Source organism: Leucopleurus acutus, assembly GCF_964270905.1.
Source record: "Leucopleurus acutus genome assembly, chromosome: 9".
In the NCBI taxonomy this organism is placed as follows: domain Eukaryota; kingdom Metazoa; phylum Chordata; class Mammalia; order Artiodactyla; family Delphinidae; genus Leucopleurus; species Leucopleurus acutus.
In genome coordinates, this window is record NC_139144.1 from 67834263 (window position 1) to 67853284 (window position 19022).

The following is a 19022-nucleotide window of genomic DNA, read 5'->3' on the forward strand; positions in this document are numbered from 1 at the left end:
TCCCAGCCCGGTCAAGGCCACGTGATCCAGCGCCAGTGCGGGGAGAGGCGTGCCCTGCCCTCCGCCCCGCCCCGCGCGCACGCGCGCAGCTCCCGGCGCTGAAATTCAAATTTGAACCGCCGCTGAAGGCCGAGCGTGACACTGGAGGCTGTGGGGAAGAGGAGAGTAGGTTGGGAGAGTTCCCCAGCCCCGGACTTCTTGTTTTCTCCAAGTGACACACTGAACCGGCACTCACTTCTTTTCTTTTTCCGAATTTGAACCACCGTTTCGGTCGTCTCGCAATCGACACGCGAAGCCCGTGGCGATGGACCCGTTTACCGAGGTGAGAAAACTTGCGGGCAGAGCCAGCCATGACCCCTCTCGGCCCCCACCCTCCCTTCCCACCTTCTGTCTCCCTCCGGACCCACCGGGCGGAGAGCGCGTGCGCGCGCGTGCGCAGAGTGTGCGTGCGGGTGTCGGACTGGGGAAACCAAGAGGGGGCCGCCGGTTCTCTCTGCTCTGCGGCTGCGGTTCTGCGGTTTTCTTGTTCTTATTCCTGCAGATGAAGCTCTGGGGGCGGGGTGGGGTGGGGAAGCTTTGAGTCTGTTCTCAGTAGCAGTAGTGAAAAAACCTCCTGTCAGCCCCGGTTATTATATGCCCCTCTGGAGTGGATCCCTGTCCCTTGCGAGGGTGAGGTGGGGGCCTGACCAAAAGATCCCGCTGGAAGTAAAAGCCGGGTTAACTTGCAAGGTGGAGTCGGGTGTCCGAGTGACTCAGTGCTGTGTGTGCAGCCGCCGCCCGGAAATGGAATGGAATGTGATTTGCAGGGTTCCTGTGGCCCGCAGAGGAGCCGTGCATTTAAGGATGCTGTGAACGAAATGACAGCAAAACGTTAAAATAAGCCGGTGCCTGAAACCATTGCATCCGTTCTTATAAAGTCAATAGTTCCTTCAGATTCTATTGCTCAGCTAAGTAGCAAAGAAAATTCATACCTGAGATTGATACAAATTGAAAGGAAACAGTGTTAGCCGAATACGTACAAACCAAAATTAATAGCCGACGATTTAAAAAAAAATAGTAAAGAAATAAACCTTTATGGGTGTGTTTATGGAGCATACCATTACAGCAATACTTCACTCATCTTTTGTTCTTTGGAAATTAAATATGGATTAATTACATCGTTATTGTGTCGATTATTTGTCTAGCTTTGGCTTCTTGTTGACAAGGTACTTTGACACACTCAGGAATTTCCACTCCTTTTCTTCCAGGACAGTTCCTCATTTTTTAGGTTGTTGTGCAAGTTTCAACTCAAAAAATAACAGTTGCTGCAAAGTGAGCCTAAAAATGTCTCTGCACTAGATTGAAAAATTGAATGGAGAGTGGAAATACTTTTTTTTTTTTGAGATGTACTTACAATCCTAAGATGTTAAAAGTTTCAACAATTAGAGTTTGCTTGTGTTCAAACACAACAGTGTTTATTTTTGTTTACAAATTCTCAATCATCTCTGGGAGAAAACACATCAATTCGTTAACCTTAAATATTCTAACAGAAAAATCCTGAACACATTTTTGTATTAGCTTTAAAGAATAGAGCTGGTCGTGCACTACATATTTTTCACTTACATTGAAGTTAAAAAGGATACATTATGTTCCAACTTAGAATAGGATTCCTTAAAATATTAGCCCTATGTGTTCTGAATATTTTCATTCTCCTAGGTAACTGACAGGACAAAGCATTTTGAAGGTTGGCTGAAAATTGTACTTTGTTTTACTTAAAAATATTATTCTGAAGCTAGTACAAATCTCAGTTGAAAGAAACTTTTCTTTAAAAGAAACTTCATTTTAGAGTGTGCTCAGAAATATGTATGGTTTATGTTATGAAAAATTAGATCGGTTGCAGTTGGAATAAACAGCTTTGACATCTTTTCCTTAATTGGTAATGAGTGAACAATTTGAATTGGTTCCAAAGATTAGGTGCTTAATTATAGCATTCATAACATTTTTGCACAGTGAAACTAACTGGTACAGTTCCTTGTCTGAAAAAAAAATTGGAAGTCAGTTAAACTGACTTTCTCACCCAGAGTTCCTTATCAGAACCATAGAACAGGGAAAATTATTTGAGAGAACTGTTTCCTCAGTTTTCCCAAGGGTGATTCTTAACCAGACCACCCTACAGGCATAGGAGAGATGTTAATTAATTACATTAATGCCAGGGCGTTAGGGATTAATTCTCTTGGTAACTCTAGTTGAGAAAGGCTACAACTATCCTAAACTCTTGTTTCCTCAGACAAGGCTGTTGTGCAGTGGTTCTCTCCTCCCTGCTGTCACTAGTGCTGTCTGGCACACTCTTCCTCTCCCTGCCTCTTCTGCCTGGCAAACTCTGTTTCAACCTGCAGTCACAGTTTGATTCCCCATCTTCAGAGGGGAGATCACCTTTCACAGTACCCTTCTCACTTGCATTTATTTACCCGTTGAACATGTTTTCTGTTAGAATGTAAGCTTCTTGAAGTAGGACTGTTGTTTCCTATTCAGAGAGATGTTTCCCTAACATCAAGCACATCCAATAATGTTCTGCCAAATTGATATGGAAGAGAGCCATTCAGTGCAAATCATTTTACAGGCAAATAATTATATACAACAGTAACTGTTAGGACATTTTAGCAATATTGTTTTCTCTATTGTAGAAAATTTCGAATATAATGCATCCACCACCCAGCAACACACGGCCGTATTGTTTTACTGTATCCCCTTCTAATCCCTCCCTCTGAATTATTTGGAAGCAAATTCTAGAGATCATATAATTTTATATGTAAGCACTTAAGTATTTATCACTGAACACTAAAGACTTAAAAAAAAATCATAATGCTACTATCACACCTAAAAAATCAACAGCAGTTCCTTAATATCATCAAACATTGTAAGTGTTCAGGTTTCCTTAAGTGTCCCATGTTTTTGCAGTTTGTTTGAATCAGCATCTAGACAGGGTCCACAGGACCATGTCTTCCTAATGTTCTTCATGGACCAACTGGAGATAAAGAATCCATCTTGATTTATGGATGAACAAACAGTTAAGGCACACGTTTATTATTATGATCAGCAGATAGTGTTAAAAAAGTTCTGTTGATTGTATGAATTTGGTTAGTTTTGCTGATGATTAGTTCTTTAAAAGAGCAATTGGATTTAGTCAAAAGATAGTTTATAGCAAAGTAGTTAAGAGTCCAGACTCCGGAGCCTGGTTCTGAATCTTGGCTTGCCACTGTTTTTTGGGTTTTTTTAAAATTTTTGTCCACATTGGGTCTTCTCTTGCTGTGCGCTGGCTTTCTCTAGTTGCAGCCAGTGGTGGCTTCTCTTGTTGCGGAGCACAGGCTCTAGGCACATGAGCTTAGTAGTTGTGGCTCGCGGGCTCAGTAGTTGTGGTTCGTGGGCTTAGTTGCTCTGCGGCATATGAGATCTTCCTGGACCAGGGCTCGAACCCATGTCCCCTGCATTGGCAGATGAATTCTTGACCACTGCGCCACCAGGGAAGTCCCTGCTTTGACACTTCTTAACTATGTGACCTATGTCTTGTTATTTAACCCCTGCCTGAGTTTCTTCATCTGTAAAACAGTAGTAAAAACAGAATTTTACCAAATCATATTTTGAAGATGAAATGAGTTAGTGTGTGCAGACACTGAAAGTACTTTATATTAAGTCCTGTATAAGCATTAGTGATTGTTGTAATTTTTGTTAGGTGGATTTAAAACCATCAACTTACTACTCATGATGTCAGTATTAGCCTCTTGGTGTGAAGACCTGCTCACTAGTGATGGTCATCCCACTCCAAGACTAGCACAGAGAAACCCAGAGCTAGGTGTGCCAAGTGAGAGCTTTCTATGTAGGAACCTTAAAAGAGAAAAAGCTACAATTAAAATACATAAAGCATCTTTTCTTGTGATATAAATAGATATACATGCTATCACTGTTTTGGATAGAGTTTGTCTAATTTTCCAGAACTAAGCGAAATCTCTGTGATGACCTGGGAAAGAATGCTGCTACAGCATTTTGAAAATAGTAAGTTAATTGTTATTGAGTCTACTTTGTTTAAGAAGGCAAGAAAATCAGTAGTATCTCCTAGAAAAAATTTCTGTCAGAAATAGTTTGAGGGATATGGGGCAGAAATTGCTTTAGGACTATATGCTTCAGTTATCTTAGATTCATCCATGTGGAATACCTTCCTGATTATGTTAGTAATTGCAGTGTTTTTTTTTTTTTTAATGCCTCTGTTATTTGAAGAAGGAGGTGTGATATTTGAAGGAATGTACCTTATAAATAAAAGATCCCTTAAATTCCTGTTACACTTTTATAAGGAAGGGTGACTTACATTTATTGAGCTGTTGAGTTTATGTATTTTAGATACATCATTTCTTTACATTAATAATCTTTGGTGCTTATTAGTTTTATTTTACAGATTAGGGAACTTTTTTGCTTATCTACTTTAATATGTTTTAATCTTGAAATTTTTGAATCTAATGTAGCAAAAGAACACTTGTGTATGTTTGAATGGCAAAACCACATTCTTCTGTGACCCATTACTCATAGTAACCGAAGACATACGGACTCATAAGTATTCTAACTGACCAGAATGGAATGTGGGCGTGTCCATGAATGAATATAGTTAGTCTAGTTTTGTATCTTGGGAGTGATATATTTTATTGTGGGGGAAATTATCAGACATATATGAATTTGTGTAATACTATCACTTTTGAGTTTGTTGAAGACTTTTATTTAAAGGGTGAAGGTCTTGTGTTTTGGAAGGCATTTGGCTCATAAATTACTCTTTCAGTGACATAGCATTTAGGTTTAGTGTTACTTCTTTCAATGAGAAATCATTCCTAAGTAGAGAGTTGTGCCTTCTTCCAAATTTAGCTCATGCTTCTTTTGCATACTCAGAAGGATTAAAAAAATTATTATTCTGTTTTAATTAAGCAACTAAAAAGGTCAGATGGAGTTTAATTCCTTAGTCTGCACTAACTGCTATATTTGTGTTTGCAGGGCAGTCTGTAAACTCCAGCCAGTAATCTGCATGCCTCCTTTGGTTGTGTTCATTTGAAAGAGAGTGAATTGTTTTACAGGGTCTTGTGTTTGCTATACTACACTGATTCGAATTAGGAGCATACATTGGGGTTAGAAAAGAGTAGTATTCACGATTCTATGGAATGGCTAAGATTTCACCTTAAAACTATTATATATTGATATTTAATTAAATAAAACATAAGATTATTTAGGCTTATTTATTTTTCTCTTAGGAAGTGTCTTATGTCTTCAAAGGACTACTATGCCAGTTATCTCTTGCCATCACCCCAAATCTTAGTGGTTGTATTAGTTTTGCTGCTACAACAAATTATTACAAATTTACTGGCTTAACATCACACATATTAATTATCTTCTGTAGGTCAGAAGTCTGATAGGTTTTGTTGGGTTCAAATCAAAGTGTTAGCAGGATTGTGTTCCTTTTGGACGCTCTAGGGAGAATCTGTTTCCTCGCCTTTTCCAGCTGATAGAGGCCGCCTGCATTTTTTGGCCTCTGGCCGAAAAATGTCCATCACTCTGACCTCTGCTTCCCTTGTCACACCTTCTCTGACTCTGAGCTTCTGGGCCGCTCTTCCCTCATAAGGACAATTGCCCTTTTGAGGCCCACCCAGAAAATCCAGGATAATCTCTCCATCTCAAGGTCATTAATTTAATCACGTCAGCAAAGTCTCTTTTGCCATGTAAGGTAACATATTCACAGGTTCATGGGATTAGGACAATGAACAACTTTGGGGGACCATTATTCTGCCTACCATAGTGGTTAAAACAACCACCACATTATTTTCCATGATTCAATGGCTTAGCATTTGGGCTCAGCTGGGCTGGACTTCTGGTGTCCCCTGCAGTCGTATAGGAGTCTGCAGTGATATACAGATTACCCAGGACTGGATGGTCTAAAATAGCCTTCCTCTCAGGTCTGGTGGTTGATGCTGGCTGTCAGCTGGGCCATGTGTCTAGCAGGCTTAACCTGGGCTTCTTCTTGTGGAGGCAGTGTTCCAAGAGAGTGAGAGCAGAAACTACAAGACCTCTTGAGGCCTGGGACTGGAAGTCACATACACAGTATCACTTCTGCTGCGTTTTAATGGTCAAAGTGAATCATAAGGCCATCCCAATTCAAATAGCTTTTCATGGAAGCAGAAAAAAATTTGTGGCCATTTAAAATCTCATACAACTAACTTAACACATTTTATTCCCCCTTTAATGTTCATATTACGTCCGTAATTAAATTTTGACATGGGGGTGTTCATTTGGTGAATCGACTTAATTACTTAGGATTTCACTTTTGAAATGTATTTAACTGTTATCGTACATGGTGGCAATTAGTGATTTTAGAAGATACCTGAAGTTTTCTGAACCTTTGACGAGACTTGTGTTTTAACGCTCTGATATACGTAGAAACTGCTTGAACGAACCCGTGCCAGACGCGAGAATCTTCAGAGGAAAATGGCTGAGCGGCCCACCCCAGCAGCAAGATCTGCGACTCACGCCAAGCGAGTCAGGGAGCCACTTTCAGAAGCAAGTAACCAGCAGCCCCTGTCTGGTGGTGAAGGTAAAAGACTTTGTGGGGAAAAGTAAACTTGGCATTTTTTAAAAGGAGATAAGCGCCAAGCGTTTTATTGTTCATGCAGAAGAACCAGGGTCTTTGGGAGACAGATGGAACAGCCTCTGGGAGAAAGATCAGCGTGTTGTATTCCAGGCCTATTATATTAGGCCTAGAACCTATCAGGCCAGAGCAGAATTTCTAACAAATATTTCAGATTAACTGGTTGAACTTTATTTTCCTCATTCCAAAATTATCCTTAAAACCTCTCAGGGAAGAATAATAAAGGAGCACTGGGGCACTTATACTGCCGTGGTATAGAGTTTATCTACCCCAACAGGTGCCAGTGCAGCTGACCACTGGGTTCAGATGTATCTGTGGCGTGAGCAGGGCAACAAAAGGCAGACCTGCCTGCAAATGCTTGTAATTTGACGAGCCTTTTCATCCTCTGTCTGCTGAACATCTCTCTCAGGCTGAGCACAAAGTACAGGTTGTTAATCTACAGAACTGGTGAAATTAAACAGAAACAAAATTAAGCAACCCTCCCCTCCCTACCCCCAACAAATCCACACGCACCTGGAAGCTTGTCTGATTCTTTCCTAAATCCTGGCATCCTCAGCCTACGTCAGTCAGCTGGCTTAATCTTTTCCTAGCATTTGGAATAATCTGGAGATGATCATTTCCCTTAGTATAAATTTAAAATACATATAGAAAAAGAGTATTACAGAGGACAAAACCAATATTACAAAAGAGATGAGGGCATAGTGCTGGCTCCCATTATTTTGTGAGCTAACCATAGAAGGAGAGTTTATTTTTGTGTGTTAATACATTTTGAAGGGAGGGAATACCATATATATTACATAGGAAATAGAGGCCTGGCTCCAGTCCAGGATCTCTTCATCGTGGCATGGGTTTATGCAATCAAATATTGAGTACTATGTACTTGAAAACCAGTGGTTGGAACTGTGTTTTGATGCTTAAATGGAAAGATTTACTGTTATAAGCAATGTAAACTCAAAGAATTATTTACTTTCAGATAGTGAAGCATGTTAAATAGGAATACGTCCAAAAAATGATTAGATAAGTTTGTTGAAAATATACCCTTAAATGAGTTGCAGAAGACTGGAAAGTTTCATGATGTACATTTAATTAGATTGATGTTTATGAGGGCAATCATGACTTCCCACTAATCATACTTCGGTTACTACCAGAACAAGAACACTTGGTTAGACAGCCAATGAAACTGACCTCTTATGGAATTTACATTCCTACCTTGTAAAGTATTAGTTTTCGAGGAGATATATTAAAACTCATTCTTGGGTAAAAATTATATGCCTTGTGTTTGAATAGCTCCTTTTTCTTTTAGGACTTTTAAATTTATTTTATAGGTGTTCGTGGAAGTTTAAAATGTAAAATGTTGTTAAACGCTTGTGCCAGTGAATTTGTTTGGTATTGACCAGATAATTCAGTCAGGTTTTGGTTCTCTGCCTCCTAAACCTCAAGCCAGGTGCCCTTCTACCCTTGTTTACTATTGTTCATGAAAGATTGTTTTTAAAAGCAGAAAGCTTGTGTCTACTCTTAGCTCAGCTGTATCACTTTAAGCAGGTAACTTGATTTCTCTGGGCCTGATTTTTCTTATTTAAAAATGTGGTGATTGGGCTGTATGATCTTTAAAATCCCTTAGAATATTTGTTTGTTCTCTGTGTGTGCACTTTTTATTTCCTAGTGTCTTAAGACCACATAGAATATTATGCATATCTCCTGAGGATGTTATTTGAAGATTTTTTTCATTAAGGTTTTTTTAAACCGTAAATTATATGTTTGTTTAAAGGGAAATCTCTTATATCAGATTTCTAAGTTACCGAAAGAAAGTAGAATTTTACGTATTTCTTGTTGTGAGTAAAATCATTTAAAGGAACAGAGAGACGGTGTTTTATTAATTTGTACCTACTGTAAGTTTTTCATGCTGCGAGGAATTACAGAATTTTTATTTTTTTGTCATTTTTAATATAGAGAAATCTTGCACAAAACCATCACCGTCAAAAAAACGCTGTTCTGACAACACTGAAGTAGAAGTTTCTAACTTGGAAAATGAAAAACCGGTTGAGTCAGCTTCTGCAAAACCTTGTTCTCCAAGTCCTATGTCTCCTCAGGCGCAGCCACAAGCGCCACAAGCGCCAGCTGGTGTCAGTGATTCCGTGGCCGCCCCGGCATCGCCGCTGGGAGTGAGGAGAGGGCTAAACTCAAGATTGGAAGGAACTGCAGCCTCCTCAGTCAAAACACGAATGCAAAAGCTGGCTGAGCAGCGGCGGCACTGGGATAATGATGATGTGACAGGTATAAACTATGTGAATGGTGTGGTCCTTAAATCTGTGTCAGTACGATTCAACTTGGTATGTTGAAAATTTTATGTATCAGTTAACACATGAAAGGTCAACGCTTTTGATCTATATCCTGAGTATCCATTGCTCACAAATGGTTTGTATATCAATATATATTTATCAGTTGGTTGTGTTTTCATCGAAGTAGATGATGATGAGGTTCTTAGACTGGTTCACAAAACCCTGATCTTGTAACGGAACCATCTTATATTTGCAATAAAAACAGGAGAGAATAAACTATACTCTTGGCATTATCAGCATTCCTGCCCTTCAGCTCTGTATTCAAGAAATCCTATTTCATGGATTCACTAATTAAATAAACTTGAGTGACTAAGGTATGCAATGCTGTTCAATAGGGGAGAAAGAAAACTTCAGAAAACATTTCTCGAGCACCTGCAAAGCATGTTTTCATGCTAAGATGCCAGAGACAGATAAAGTGACCTGATCTTTGCCTTTCATGGGTCCATAATCTGATGGAGAGCTTATCTCCTACCTTGTTACCTAAAAAGCCTTGGGATGACTTACAAAAATACCTATATTAAAAATGGGAAAAATGAAGAAATCAAGGTGAAGAGAAGGAAAAACAAAGTGAAGGGTAAAGTTAGTTTATTAAATACAGGCCTTAAGGTCCTCCTCACTTGCTAGAGATGGTTCTGAACTTGCCAGCAGCCAGTGCAGAGAGGTGAAATGCTATCAATTACATGACTAATGTTTATTAAAAAACAAAACAACAGAGCCGTGGTTGGCACTAAAACCTAAGAGAACTTTCTTCCCTGGGTCCTAAAGATAACTGTGGGAGCTAGTGAAGGTGTAAGGTTTCTCAAGGTAGGCAGATAGCTGGCTCCAGGCTCATTTCAGTAAATGCAGTTGTAAAGTGAGCCAGCACAGTGCAGGTAGACAGCTCGGTGACGACTGGGCCTTACCCGAGGAAGCCAAGCTTTGGCTTTCAGCCCAGCTCCTATGGATCAGAATCATTCAGACCACTGGACTGGAATCTCAGGAGTGCGGTGGAGCCCTGGGGTGTGCTTTTTATCCCTTCCTTCCTTCTTTCCTTCCTTCCTTTCTTCCTTCCTCCCTCCCTCCCTCCCCCCTCCCTCCCTTTCTTCCTTCCTTCCTTCCTTCCTTTCTCTTTTTTTAAAGCTCTGTAGGTAATTCTGACACATAGCCAGAATTGAGACCAAGTGATCTGAGGAAATGGACGGGCTACATATATTTCAGGCAGTCTTCCATAAATATCAATTCTTTTAACTGAAATTTTGATAAGTATTGGATAGAAAAACATTTAAGATGATCCCTTCTGGCAGTGATGATAATCTCAAGAGCAAACACTTACTGTGTGAAATGCTAGGCGTTCTAAATATTTTAAAATTCTAATGTAGGGCTTCCCTGGTGGCGCAGTGGTTGAGAGTCCGCCTGCCGATGCAGGGGACGCGGGTTCGTGCCCCGGTCCGAGAAGATCCCACAAGCCATGGAGCGGCTGGGTCTGTGAGCCATGGCCGCTGAGCCTGCGCGTCTGGAGCCTGTGCTCCGCAGGAAATCTTTTCTGGAGAGGCCACAACAGTGAGAGGCCCGCGTACCACAAAAAAAAAAAAAAAAAAATTCTAATGTAATATAGCATTTAATTCTTACAACAATCTTATGACATACATACTACTTTTTCTTCATGTTGTAGAAGAGAAGTCTGGGTTCAGAGAGACTAAGGCGCCTGCCCACAGTCAGCAGCAGCTAAAATGCAAACCCCAGTTGTCTGAATCTAGGGCTCAACTTTTATGACCTGCCTGATGTTTTGGGGCGTGTTTACAGGGTGCTGATAGTTCACGTTGTAAATTATAACTATTTATTTTAGTGGTGGGTGGGGTTAACCATGCTTCTTTATAATGTCTGAGGAGGTTAACCAGTAAATGTGCCTGAATAGAAGAACGTTCCATTTCTGTTTTGTAGGAAATATCTATGGGCAGAGGACTGGAGATTTTCCTTTAAAAAAAAGAAAGAGGGTTGTGATTTAGTGCATGATCAAGAATACAACCAAGGCCCTAAACATTCTAGAGAAGGAAGCTTTGCAGCAGTGATTTCGGATATGTTGAAAGCAAATGTTAACAAATGTCCACCTCGACCTTGAAAATAAATCTCATTAAGGCATCATAGCCTGTCTAATTTTAAGCATTGAAACTTATGAATAAAGTGTGATGAATGATTTAGTGAGTACTATACAGGACTGTGGGTATAGCCAATTAAAGGTTTAAGGGATTATTCCAAAATATAATTTATCTGAAGCCTTTCTTTCTGACAAAGAATAGTTAGAGGAGCTAGAGCTATTAAGCCCATTCCTAAAACATAACAGTAAAACTGTCATCTACTTAGAGGACAGTGCTTATTCTAAAGAAAATGATGAAGGTATGCAAAAAGGTATTGTAGGGAGGGTGGTGGTCAGGAAATCTTTTCTGGAGGAGGCAGAGATAATTAACCTGGACTTTGAGGGGCAGCTGGCTTCAGACAGTGGAGATATTCTAGGCAAAAACAACAGAACGGATGAAAAGCACAGAGGTACAGTGAGCATACTGTGTGTATAAAGAGTAGGTATTCTGATATATAGTTCATGTGGTAGAAAAGCAAGAGATGAGTTTGAAAAAAGCAGCCGGGTCCAGAGCATTTGGAATTTAAGCAGGAGGTGATGGAAAGGAACTGAGAGAGTTTAAGTAGGCAACTGTTTTAGAAAGGTCACTCTGGGCGTCAGAATTGAGGAGGGATTGACGAGGGCAGAGATTCCAAGCAGGAACACCAGTTAGAAGGCCAATGCTGTAATTCAGGCATAATGATGAAGGCCTGTGAAAGTGGAGAGGAGGCTGCATTTGAGAGATTTAGGAGATAGAATCTGTGGGACTTAATGACTGGGTGGTGGATGGTAAGGGAGAAGGGAGGAAGAGACGTGATGAGGAGGAATGTGTTGGGGGCAGTTTCAACTTCAGATATATTATTTGGGGTGTCCGTGGGATAGTCAAATGGAGGTAGCTGGTAGTTAGAAGGAGACCACGAAGGACAGGCCGCAAAGACAGAACTAATAGAGGATGATGTCACGTGGAAATACAAGGCCCACAAAGTGGATTAAGTATCTGATTTGAAAATATATTGTCAAATTTAAGCAGTTTGAAAAAAAAATTTAAGCAATTTGGTAGTTTCATGCATATGAGAAAAGCTTTTTTTTTTTTTTGAGTGATCCCTTTATTACACACATATATAACTCATGAATTTTAACTTCTAAAACATTTTCAGATGATATACACGAAAGCTCACCCTTCTCAGCAATGCCATCAGAGGCTACCTCCCCTCCCAAACCATCCCTTTCAGATGCCTCAGCAACTCCAGTTGGGAGAAAGGGCCGTCTAGCCAACCTTGCTGCAACTATTTGCTCCTGGGAAGATGATGTAAAAAACTCATCTGCAAAGCAAAACAGTGTACAAGAACAGCCTGGTACCACTTGTTTATCCAAATTTTCCTCTGCAAGTGGAGCATCTGCTAGGATCAATAGCAGCAGTGTTAAGCAGGAAGCTACATGCTGTTCCCAAAGGGATGGCGATGCCTCTTTGAATAAAGCCTCATTCTCGAGTGCTGTGGGTGCATCTTTGATTAATGTTGCAATTTCCAGCTCTGGGGTAAGTATATATAATTTTGGTCTTTGGAAACTTTTTTTGTTGTTATGAGTAATAATTTATATATATGTGTAGGTGTGCATTTTATAACTTTTAGATAGGATGTTTATATGTATTTTTAGAGTATTTCATAGAAAGTAAAAATCATAAATTTGGTATTCTGTCCCAAGGTAAATGAGCAATTGACAACTAAATTACACGAATTTAATGTAACTCCAAAGTATATACTATGGAATGGTGGAACCTCTTCTTAGTCATCAGGGAGAGCCTGAAAATTACTTTCTCTATTAGAATGCTCTATGTATGTGTATAAATACAAGAAAGACATCAAATATCTCTGAAAACTATAGCAGTAGTTACCTCTAGAAGGCAATTGTCAAGGGTGGGCGTGATACCTTTACTGTATATTGAAATGTTTGAAAGATTACCTTGCCCATGTGTTATCTCAACGTTTTTAAAAAAATATGAAAAAATCAAAACAGAAAAAAATGTTGTGTTTCTGAGCATTATCTTTAAGTGTAGAGCCAGGTTTTGGAATTAGACAGACCTGCATTCAATCCCAGCCCTTCCACATAATTAGAAGTGTGGCTTTGGAGAGTTACTTAATCTTGCAAAACTTTATTTTTCCATTTGTAAATTGGGAAAGAAAGGGTTTGGGAGGATTAAATGAGATAATGTGCATAAAGCACTTAGTATGGTGCTTGGCACATAGTAAGTACTTAATAACTTATAGTTCACCTTCAAGTACATGATACAATTTTGTCAAGTTAATATTGATTTAATTAAAATGCAAATATATAGGTAATTTGACCTAATACAGTTAACATTTATAAAGGTACTAGTGTGATAATATAAAAGAAATTGTTTTTTAAAATAGTGAGTGACCCTATCCCTCGTAATAAATTACCCATCAGTATATTATGCAGACTAAACTACATATTATAATTTGAATAATGGCATTTTCTAAGTTAATTTTTTTCAAACCTTTCAAATTGGTTTGATCTATTAGAGAGTAAGAAACTTTTTTTCATGAGTTTACATAAAGGCTACCGAGCATATAGGATATGAGTTGTTTTTTTATAGGATTTGAGTGCTTTTTATAGCACTACCTTTAGATATTGTGAATGTTGTTATTTACCCTAAGTATTATCATGTTTCAGAAAGCTACTTCTTCCCCAGTGAAATCTTCTACTACATCCATCACCAGTGCTAAAAATTGTGAGGTACAAAATCCTGAACTACTTCAAAAAACCTCTGTTAGTCCTCTTAAAACAGAGGTGTCAAAATCAACTGAGAGGTCACCTGTATCCCGGACAGTTCGGCCCAAGGAGGAATTAAACAGAGAAATTTGTCTGCAATCTCAACCTAAGAACAAATCTACAACACCAGGTAACATATTTTTTAAAAAATCTAAAGTACTGCTGACTATTTTCAGTGTGTCTGTTCTTAGCATTTTAAATATCCAATTGTTCATGGTACATTGTTGGTTTGCCAGGGCAAATGCCTGAACGTATCAAGTGAGACTTATTCAAAGTCAGCTTTAATTGATTGAATGAATGTTCATTAATGTAGACTAGCCCAGTTACTGGTCAAAGTGTTTAACTTGTTACATTTTAACAGTTTAAACATGCTTTTTTCTAGAATGACCATGCTAGATACTTTCTTCTATACTTTTTGATGCAGACAAAGCATATACAACTGGAAATCACATTTTAAGGATATAATGGAGAAGCGTTCTTATAACCAAGCGTGCAAAGCAGTGCTTCTCAAACTTCACTATGAAAGCACCCATAGTAGCAAAGGGAAGGGAATATGTATACAAATGACTCCACTCCCATTTAATTTATATGTGTGTATATTGTATGCGAATGTATACATAAGAAAATTCAATTTTACTATGGTAAACTGATGCTCCAGGGAGTCCATATTTATCTTGTGGCGACTTACACCTTCTGGTATACCCCCGCATGCTATTGGTTGAGAAACATAGGACTAAAAAAATATGGTTCAAATATAGGGTAATATAGTGTACTTTGAGCTATATTCTTTTTCATTAGAATTGCTTTCGGAAAGACTGTGTTAATTCTACATTTTAACTTCTTAAAAATACAATCTCTCCAGAAATAATAGTTCATCATAAAAGAGAAGTAGTCAGAGAGGTGAGAGTGGGGAATCCATTAGTTATGGGGTAAGTAGAAACCAGCAGTCAGTTTCCAGATGAGCCAAAATGAGAACTGGAAACAATAGCAAAATCCCCATGTGAAATTGGGCTATGACGCCCAATTTTCTAAAGACTTATGGCGTAGATAAGAACGACATAAAGGGCATTGTTGGGAATTCCCTGGTGGTATAGTGGTTAGGACTCGGCGCTTTCACTGCTGGACATGGGTCTAATTCTGCCCTTCACCTGTTTTTGCAAATAAAGTTTTATTGGAACACAGCCATGCCCATTTACTGTCTGTGGCTGCTTTCATGCTTCAGTGCAGAGTTGAGTAGTTGTAACAATGGCCATATGGCCTGCAAAGCCCCAAATATTTACTCTTTGGCTATTTATGGGAAAATGTTTGCCAGTTAATGATATAGGTAACCTCCTTTTATGTAGTGCAACCCTAGCATTCTTATAATGGAGGTGGTGTATATCCCATTTGTTCTATTTTAAATGGATCTCATACTATTTTAAATGAGTACTGTTTTAAGACTTTATAAAATCAAGACATCCTTTGATAAAGTAAATTATCCCTAATTATTATTTTTGAAAGAGAAAAAGGATTTAATCACTGGATTTTCATGTTAGACTTCCTAAAAGCAAGAAAATAAATTGGGCTGTAGAAATATTAGCAGTTGGGTTATCATGGCCAGGATACTTGGTTGTTAGGGTTATTATTAATGCACATACAGTCAATTTCCAATCATCTAGGTTCTGATTATTTAGTTTAAGGGTTTTCTAATCCCTACTGTCCTCTTACTCTACTTTTTAAAAATTCTTCTTCTTGTTTTTCTTAAAGAATTAAATCCTATAAAACAAATTTTAGGACATGGAATTAAACAGTGTGGTAAAAAAACTTTTTTTTTTAAGTTGTCTTTTTTTTTTTGTGGTACGCGGGCCTCTCACTGCTGTGGCCTCTCCCGCTGCGGAGCACAGGCTCCAGACGCGCAGGCTCAGCGGCCATGGCTCACGGGCCCAGCCGCTCCGTCCGCGGCATGTGGGATCTTCCCAGACCGGGGCTCGAGTTCGCGTCCCCTGCATCGGCAGGCAGACCCTTAACCACTGCGCCACCAGGGAAGCCCTTTTTTTAAGTTTTTGAACTATTTTCTTTCTGTTTACTTTCTGAATGAATATTCCTAGTAGAATCAAAGCATTTTGGAGCTGACATGGATTTAGAACTTTTCCCATGGAAATCATAATTGTTACTTATTCTAAACAGCCTCCCAAAAATGTGTGCATTTTTAGGAGGAGCAGGAATTAAGCCTTTCCTGGAACGCTTTGGAGAGCGTTGTCAAGAGCACAGCAAAGAAAGTCCAGCTCGTAGCACACCCCACAGAACTCCCATTATCACTCCAAATACAAAGGCCATACAAGAAAGATTATTCAAGCAAAACACATCTTCATCTACTACTCATTTAGCACAACAGCTCAAGCAGGTATGGCTTACTGCTTTTAACGTTATTCATTACATGGTCTGAGCATAGAACCTAGAAGTCAAACTGTGAATTCTGACTCCAGTCTTTTTGACTGGAGATAAATAGCATCTTGATTCTCTGTATCACTTATTTCAAATTAGAAATATTATTGTCCTATATTCTGTGTGTATTGTGAATTTTTTAACCTGAAAACTGAGGACAAGGTTAGTAGAATTTGAATATTATTAAACATATTTTTGGCTCTTGTGTAAAATAGAGCTTTTGATGATTTTAGGAACGTCAAAAAGAACTAGCATGTCTTCGTGGCCGATTTGACAAGGGCAGTTTATGGAGTGCAGAAAAAGGCGAAAACTCAAGAAGCAAACAACTAGAAACCAAACAGGTAATGTAAACAAGAAATGTAAGAGTGAACTTGTTACCAAAGTAGTGCTGGGATTTAACTTGTGGTTCTGTATTGTAAAATAATTCTTTATATACTATCTTGTTCCAATTAACTATGCAGCTTTCTATTCATAAACTCCTTAAATGTTCATGCCAACTTTGCTTTTCTCTTGTGATATTTTGCCATTTAATGGAACTTTTAACCATGTTTACTGATGACCTACTTAAAATCATATTTAAAAGGTATTCTCATCATTCAGTTGATTTCAGATTCCTTTTAACATTCTATTTAGATGCTGGTTTTCAAATGTTTCTCAGAATCTACTTTTCTCACTAATGATTATATATCTCTCTCCAAATACCATACTTTTAGACTATCTGTAATTCTTTCAGTCACCAAATACCTCCCAGATTTCTCTTTACTCATATTACTTCTGGTCAAATTTCATTGGTAAGCCTTCAACAAAATCCCTACTGTGTTAAACTATCTTTTGTTTCATCTACATGCCTACTGTGTACAAAATACTGTGTTAGGAGATATACATATATATATATATATGTATATACACATTTTACTTTCAGTTTTATTGAGATATAATTGACATACAGCACTGTAATGTTTAGTGATTTGACTTACATACATTATGAAATGATTACCACAATAAGTTTAGTGAACCTCTATCATCTCATAGATACAAAATTAAAGAAATAGAAAAAAACATATTTTCCTTGTGATGTGAACTCTTAGGATTTACTCTCATAACATACAGCAGCGTTAATTATGTAAATCAGGTTGTACATTATATCTCTAGTACTTATTCATCTCATAACTGGAAGTTTATACCTTTTGACCACTTTCATCCAATTCCCCCTTCCCCTACCCCCTCCTTTGGTAACCACAAAGATGATCATTATTTCTATGAGTTAGTTTGTTTGTTTTTGAAGTATAATTGACCTACACCACTATGTTAGTTCTTGTTGCACAGTACAGTGATTCGATGTTTCTATACATTACAAAATGATCACTACAATAAGTCTAGTTACCATCTGTCACCGTACGAAGATATTATATTATTGTTGACTGTATTCCCAGTGCTGTACCTTTCATCCCTGTGATTCATTTATTTTATAGCTGGAAGTTTGTACCTCTTAATATTCCTGTGTTAGGATGTATTTTTAAGCTAAAAATAATAGAACTATATTTAACGTGGCTACCAGTAGAAATAGAATAATACATTTATTCTTTGAGAAGGATCTATTTGATTTTGTTTTTTTTTTATCAGTTCCCTTGCTTAATAAATCATGTTTCTCAAGGTCCTGATCTCAACCATTTTTCTTGTCTCCCTTGTCCTGGAACATCTCTTTCCCATCCTCATATCTAGCTTCAGTCAATCACAGAAATGCTGATGATGCTTGGCTATTCTGCCCTCATCTCTCCCCTGAACTCTAGTTGAGCTTTGGTTGGCTGGCAGAGCTTTCTGTGCTTTGCTGGAATATCTTCCCCATGTAGTCTCTGTCTTCACTTAGGGCTTTACTCTATACTTCCTCATCTAAAACAATCTGGCAGTACCTCCTTGTCTCCTTCCTCTTGTTACTCTGTCTTCCCACCTGCTGGCCTCTAGCACATGCACACATAAGCACACACACATCCAGGGGTATATTTTCTAAGTATGTCACCAAGCTTCCTTGTCTTGTGTATTTTCCTCTGCCATTGCCTTAATCATTAACATAGCTTTGTGTGAACACCCTGCTTTTAGTCTGGCTTCTCTCCAGTCCATCTAACCCACTGCTGCTAGAAAAATATTTCTAAAAGGCAGATAGGCATGTATTCCCTTGCTTAAAATCCTGGAGAGCTCCCCATAGCTAACATCAGAAAAATGTCTTGGCTTGATATCTAGAATCATTCAGAAATCTGGCTTCTCTTCCCTGCTCCTCCACATGTGTGCTTCAGTCCTGCCACGCAAACTATTTGTAGTCTCTCAAGTGTACGCATATTTTCAGATCTCTTTGTCTTTGACTTGCTAGTCTCTCTGGATGAAATATCTCTGTGGTGAGCTCCTGCTTCATTAAGAATAGGTTAAATTTTAATTCCCTCTGGAATTTTTTACTTGGCCCTTTTCCCAGTCCCCCTCCTGCTTTTTTGGGCCCATGTCATCCTGTTTTTACCTCACTGGAATATTTATCCTCCTATAATTGTTTTAACTTTGTTTTTCACCACTGTCTATGAGAGCCTTATTCATCTCTGTCTATGTTCTCAGTGCTTGACTCACAGTAGGAGCACAGTAAATTTGTCTTTGGAAGAAGGAATGAATGGGCTAATCCTTCCTATCAGCATAGAGCAAGCTATTATCTGTGATCTTAAAACAAAAACAACTCTTTTGA

The 19022-nt window shown here is 38.6% G+C and overlaps 2 protein-coding genes across 4 annotated transcripts in view; one reads left to right on the plus strand and one right to left on the minus strand.

Moving 5' to 3' along the window:
- The window catches only part of MATCAP2 (microtubule associated tyrosine carboxypeptidase 2), a gene marked incomplete at its 5' end in the record, with an annotated part of 90156 nt that extends 89804 nt beyond the window's left edge, over positions 1-352 (minus strand). Inside the window, one exon of the mRNA XM_082846214.1 lies at positions 236-352. Within this exon, the coding sequence (XP_082702340.1) occupies positions 236-352 (117 nt within the window). The remainder of the gene's footprint in view (positions 1-235) is intronic.
- ANLN (anillin, actin binding protein) overlaps positions 305-19022 on the plus strand; it is a gene marked incomplete at both ends in the record, with an annotated part of 52720 nt that continues 34002 nt past the window's right edge. For all 3 annotated transcript variants that reach the window (XM_082846211.1, XM_082846212.1, XM_082846213.1), the window contains 7 exons: positions 305-322; positions 6445-6598; positions 8603-8926; positions 12241-12620; positions 13778-14006; positions 16069-16259; positions 16534-16641. In XM_082846211.1, coding sequence (XP_082702337.1) covers positions 305-322; positions 6445-6598; positions 8603-8926; positions 12241-12620; positions 13778-14006; positions 16069-16259; positions 16534-16641 — 1404 coding nt within the window. The remainder of the gene's footprint in view (positions 323-6444; positions 6599-8602; positions 8927-12240; positions 12621-13777; positions 14007-16068; positions 16260-16533; positions 16642-19022) is intronic.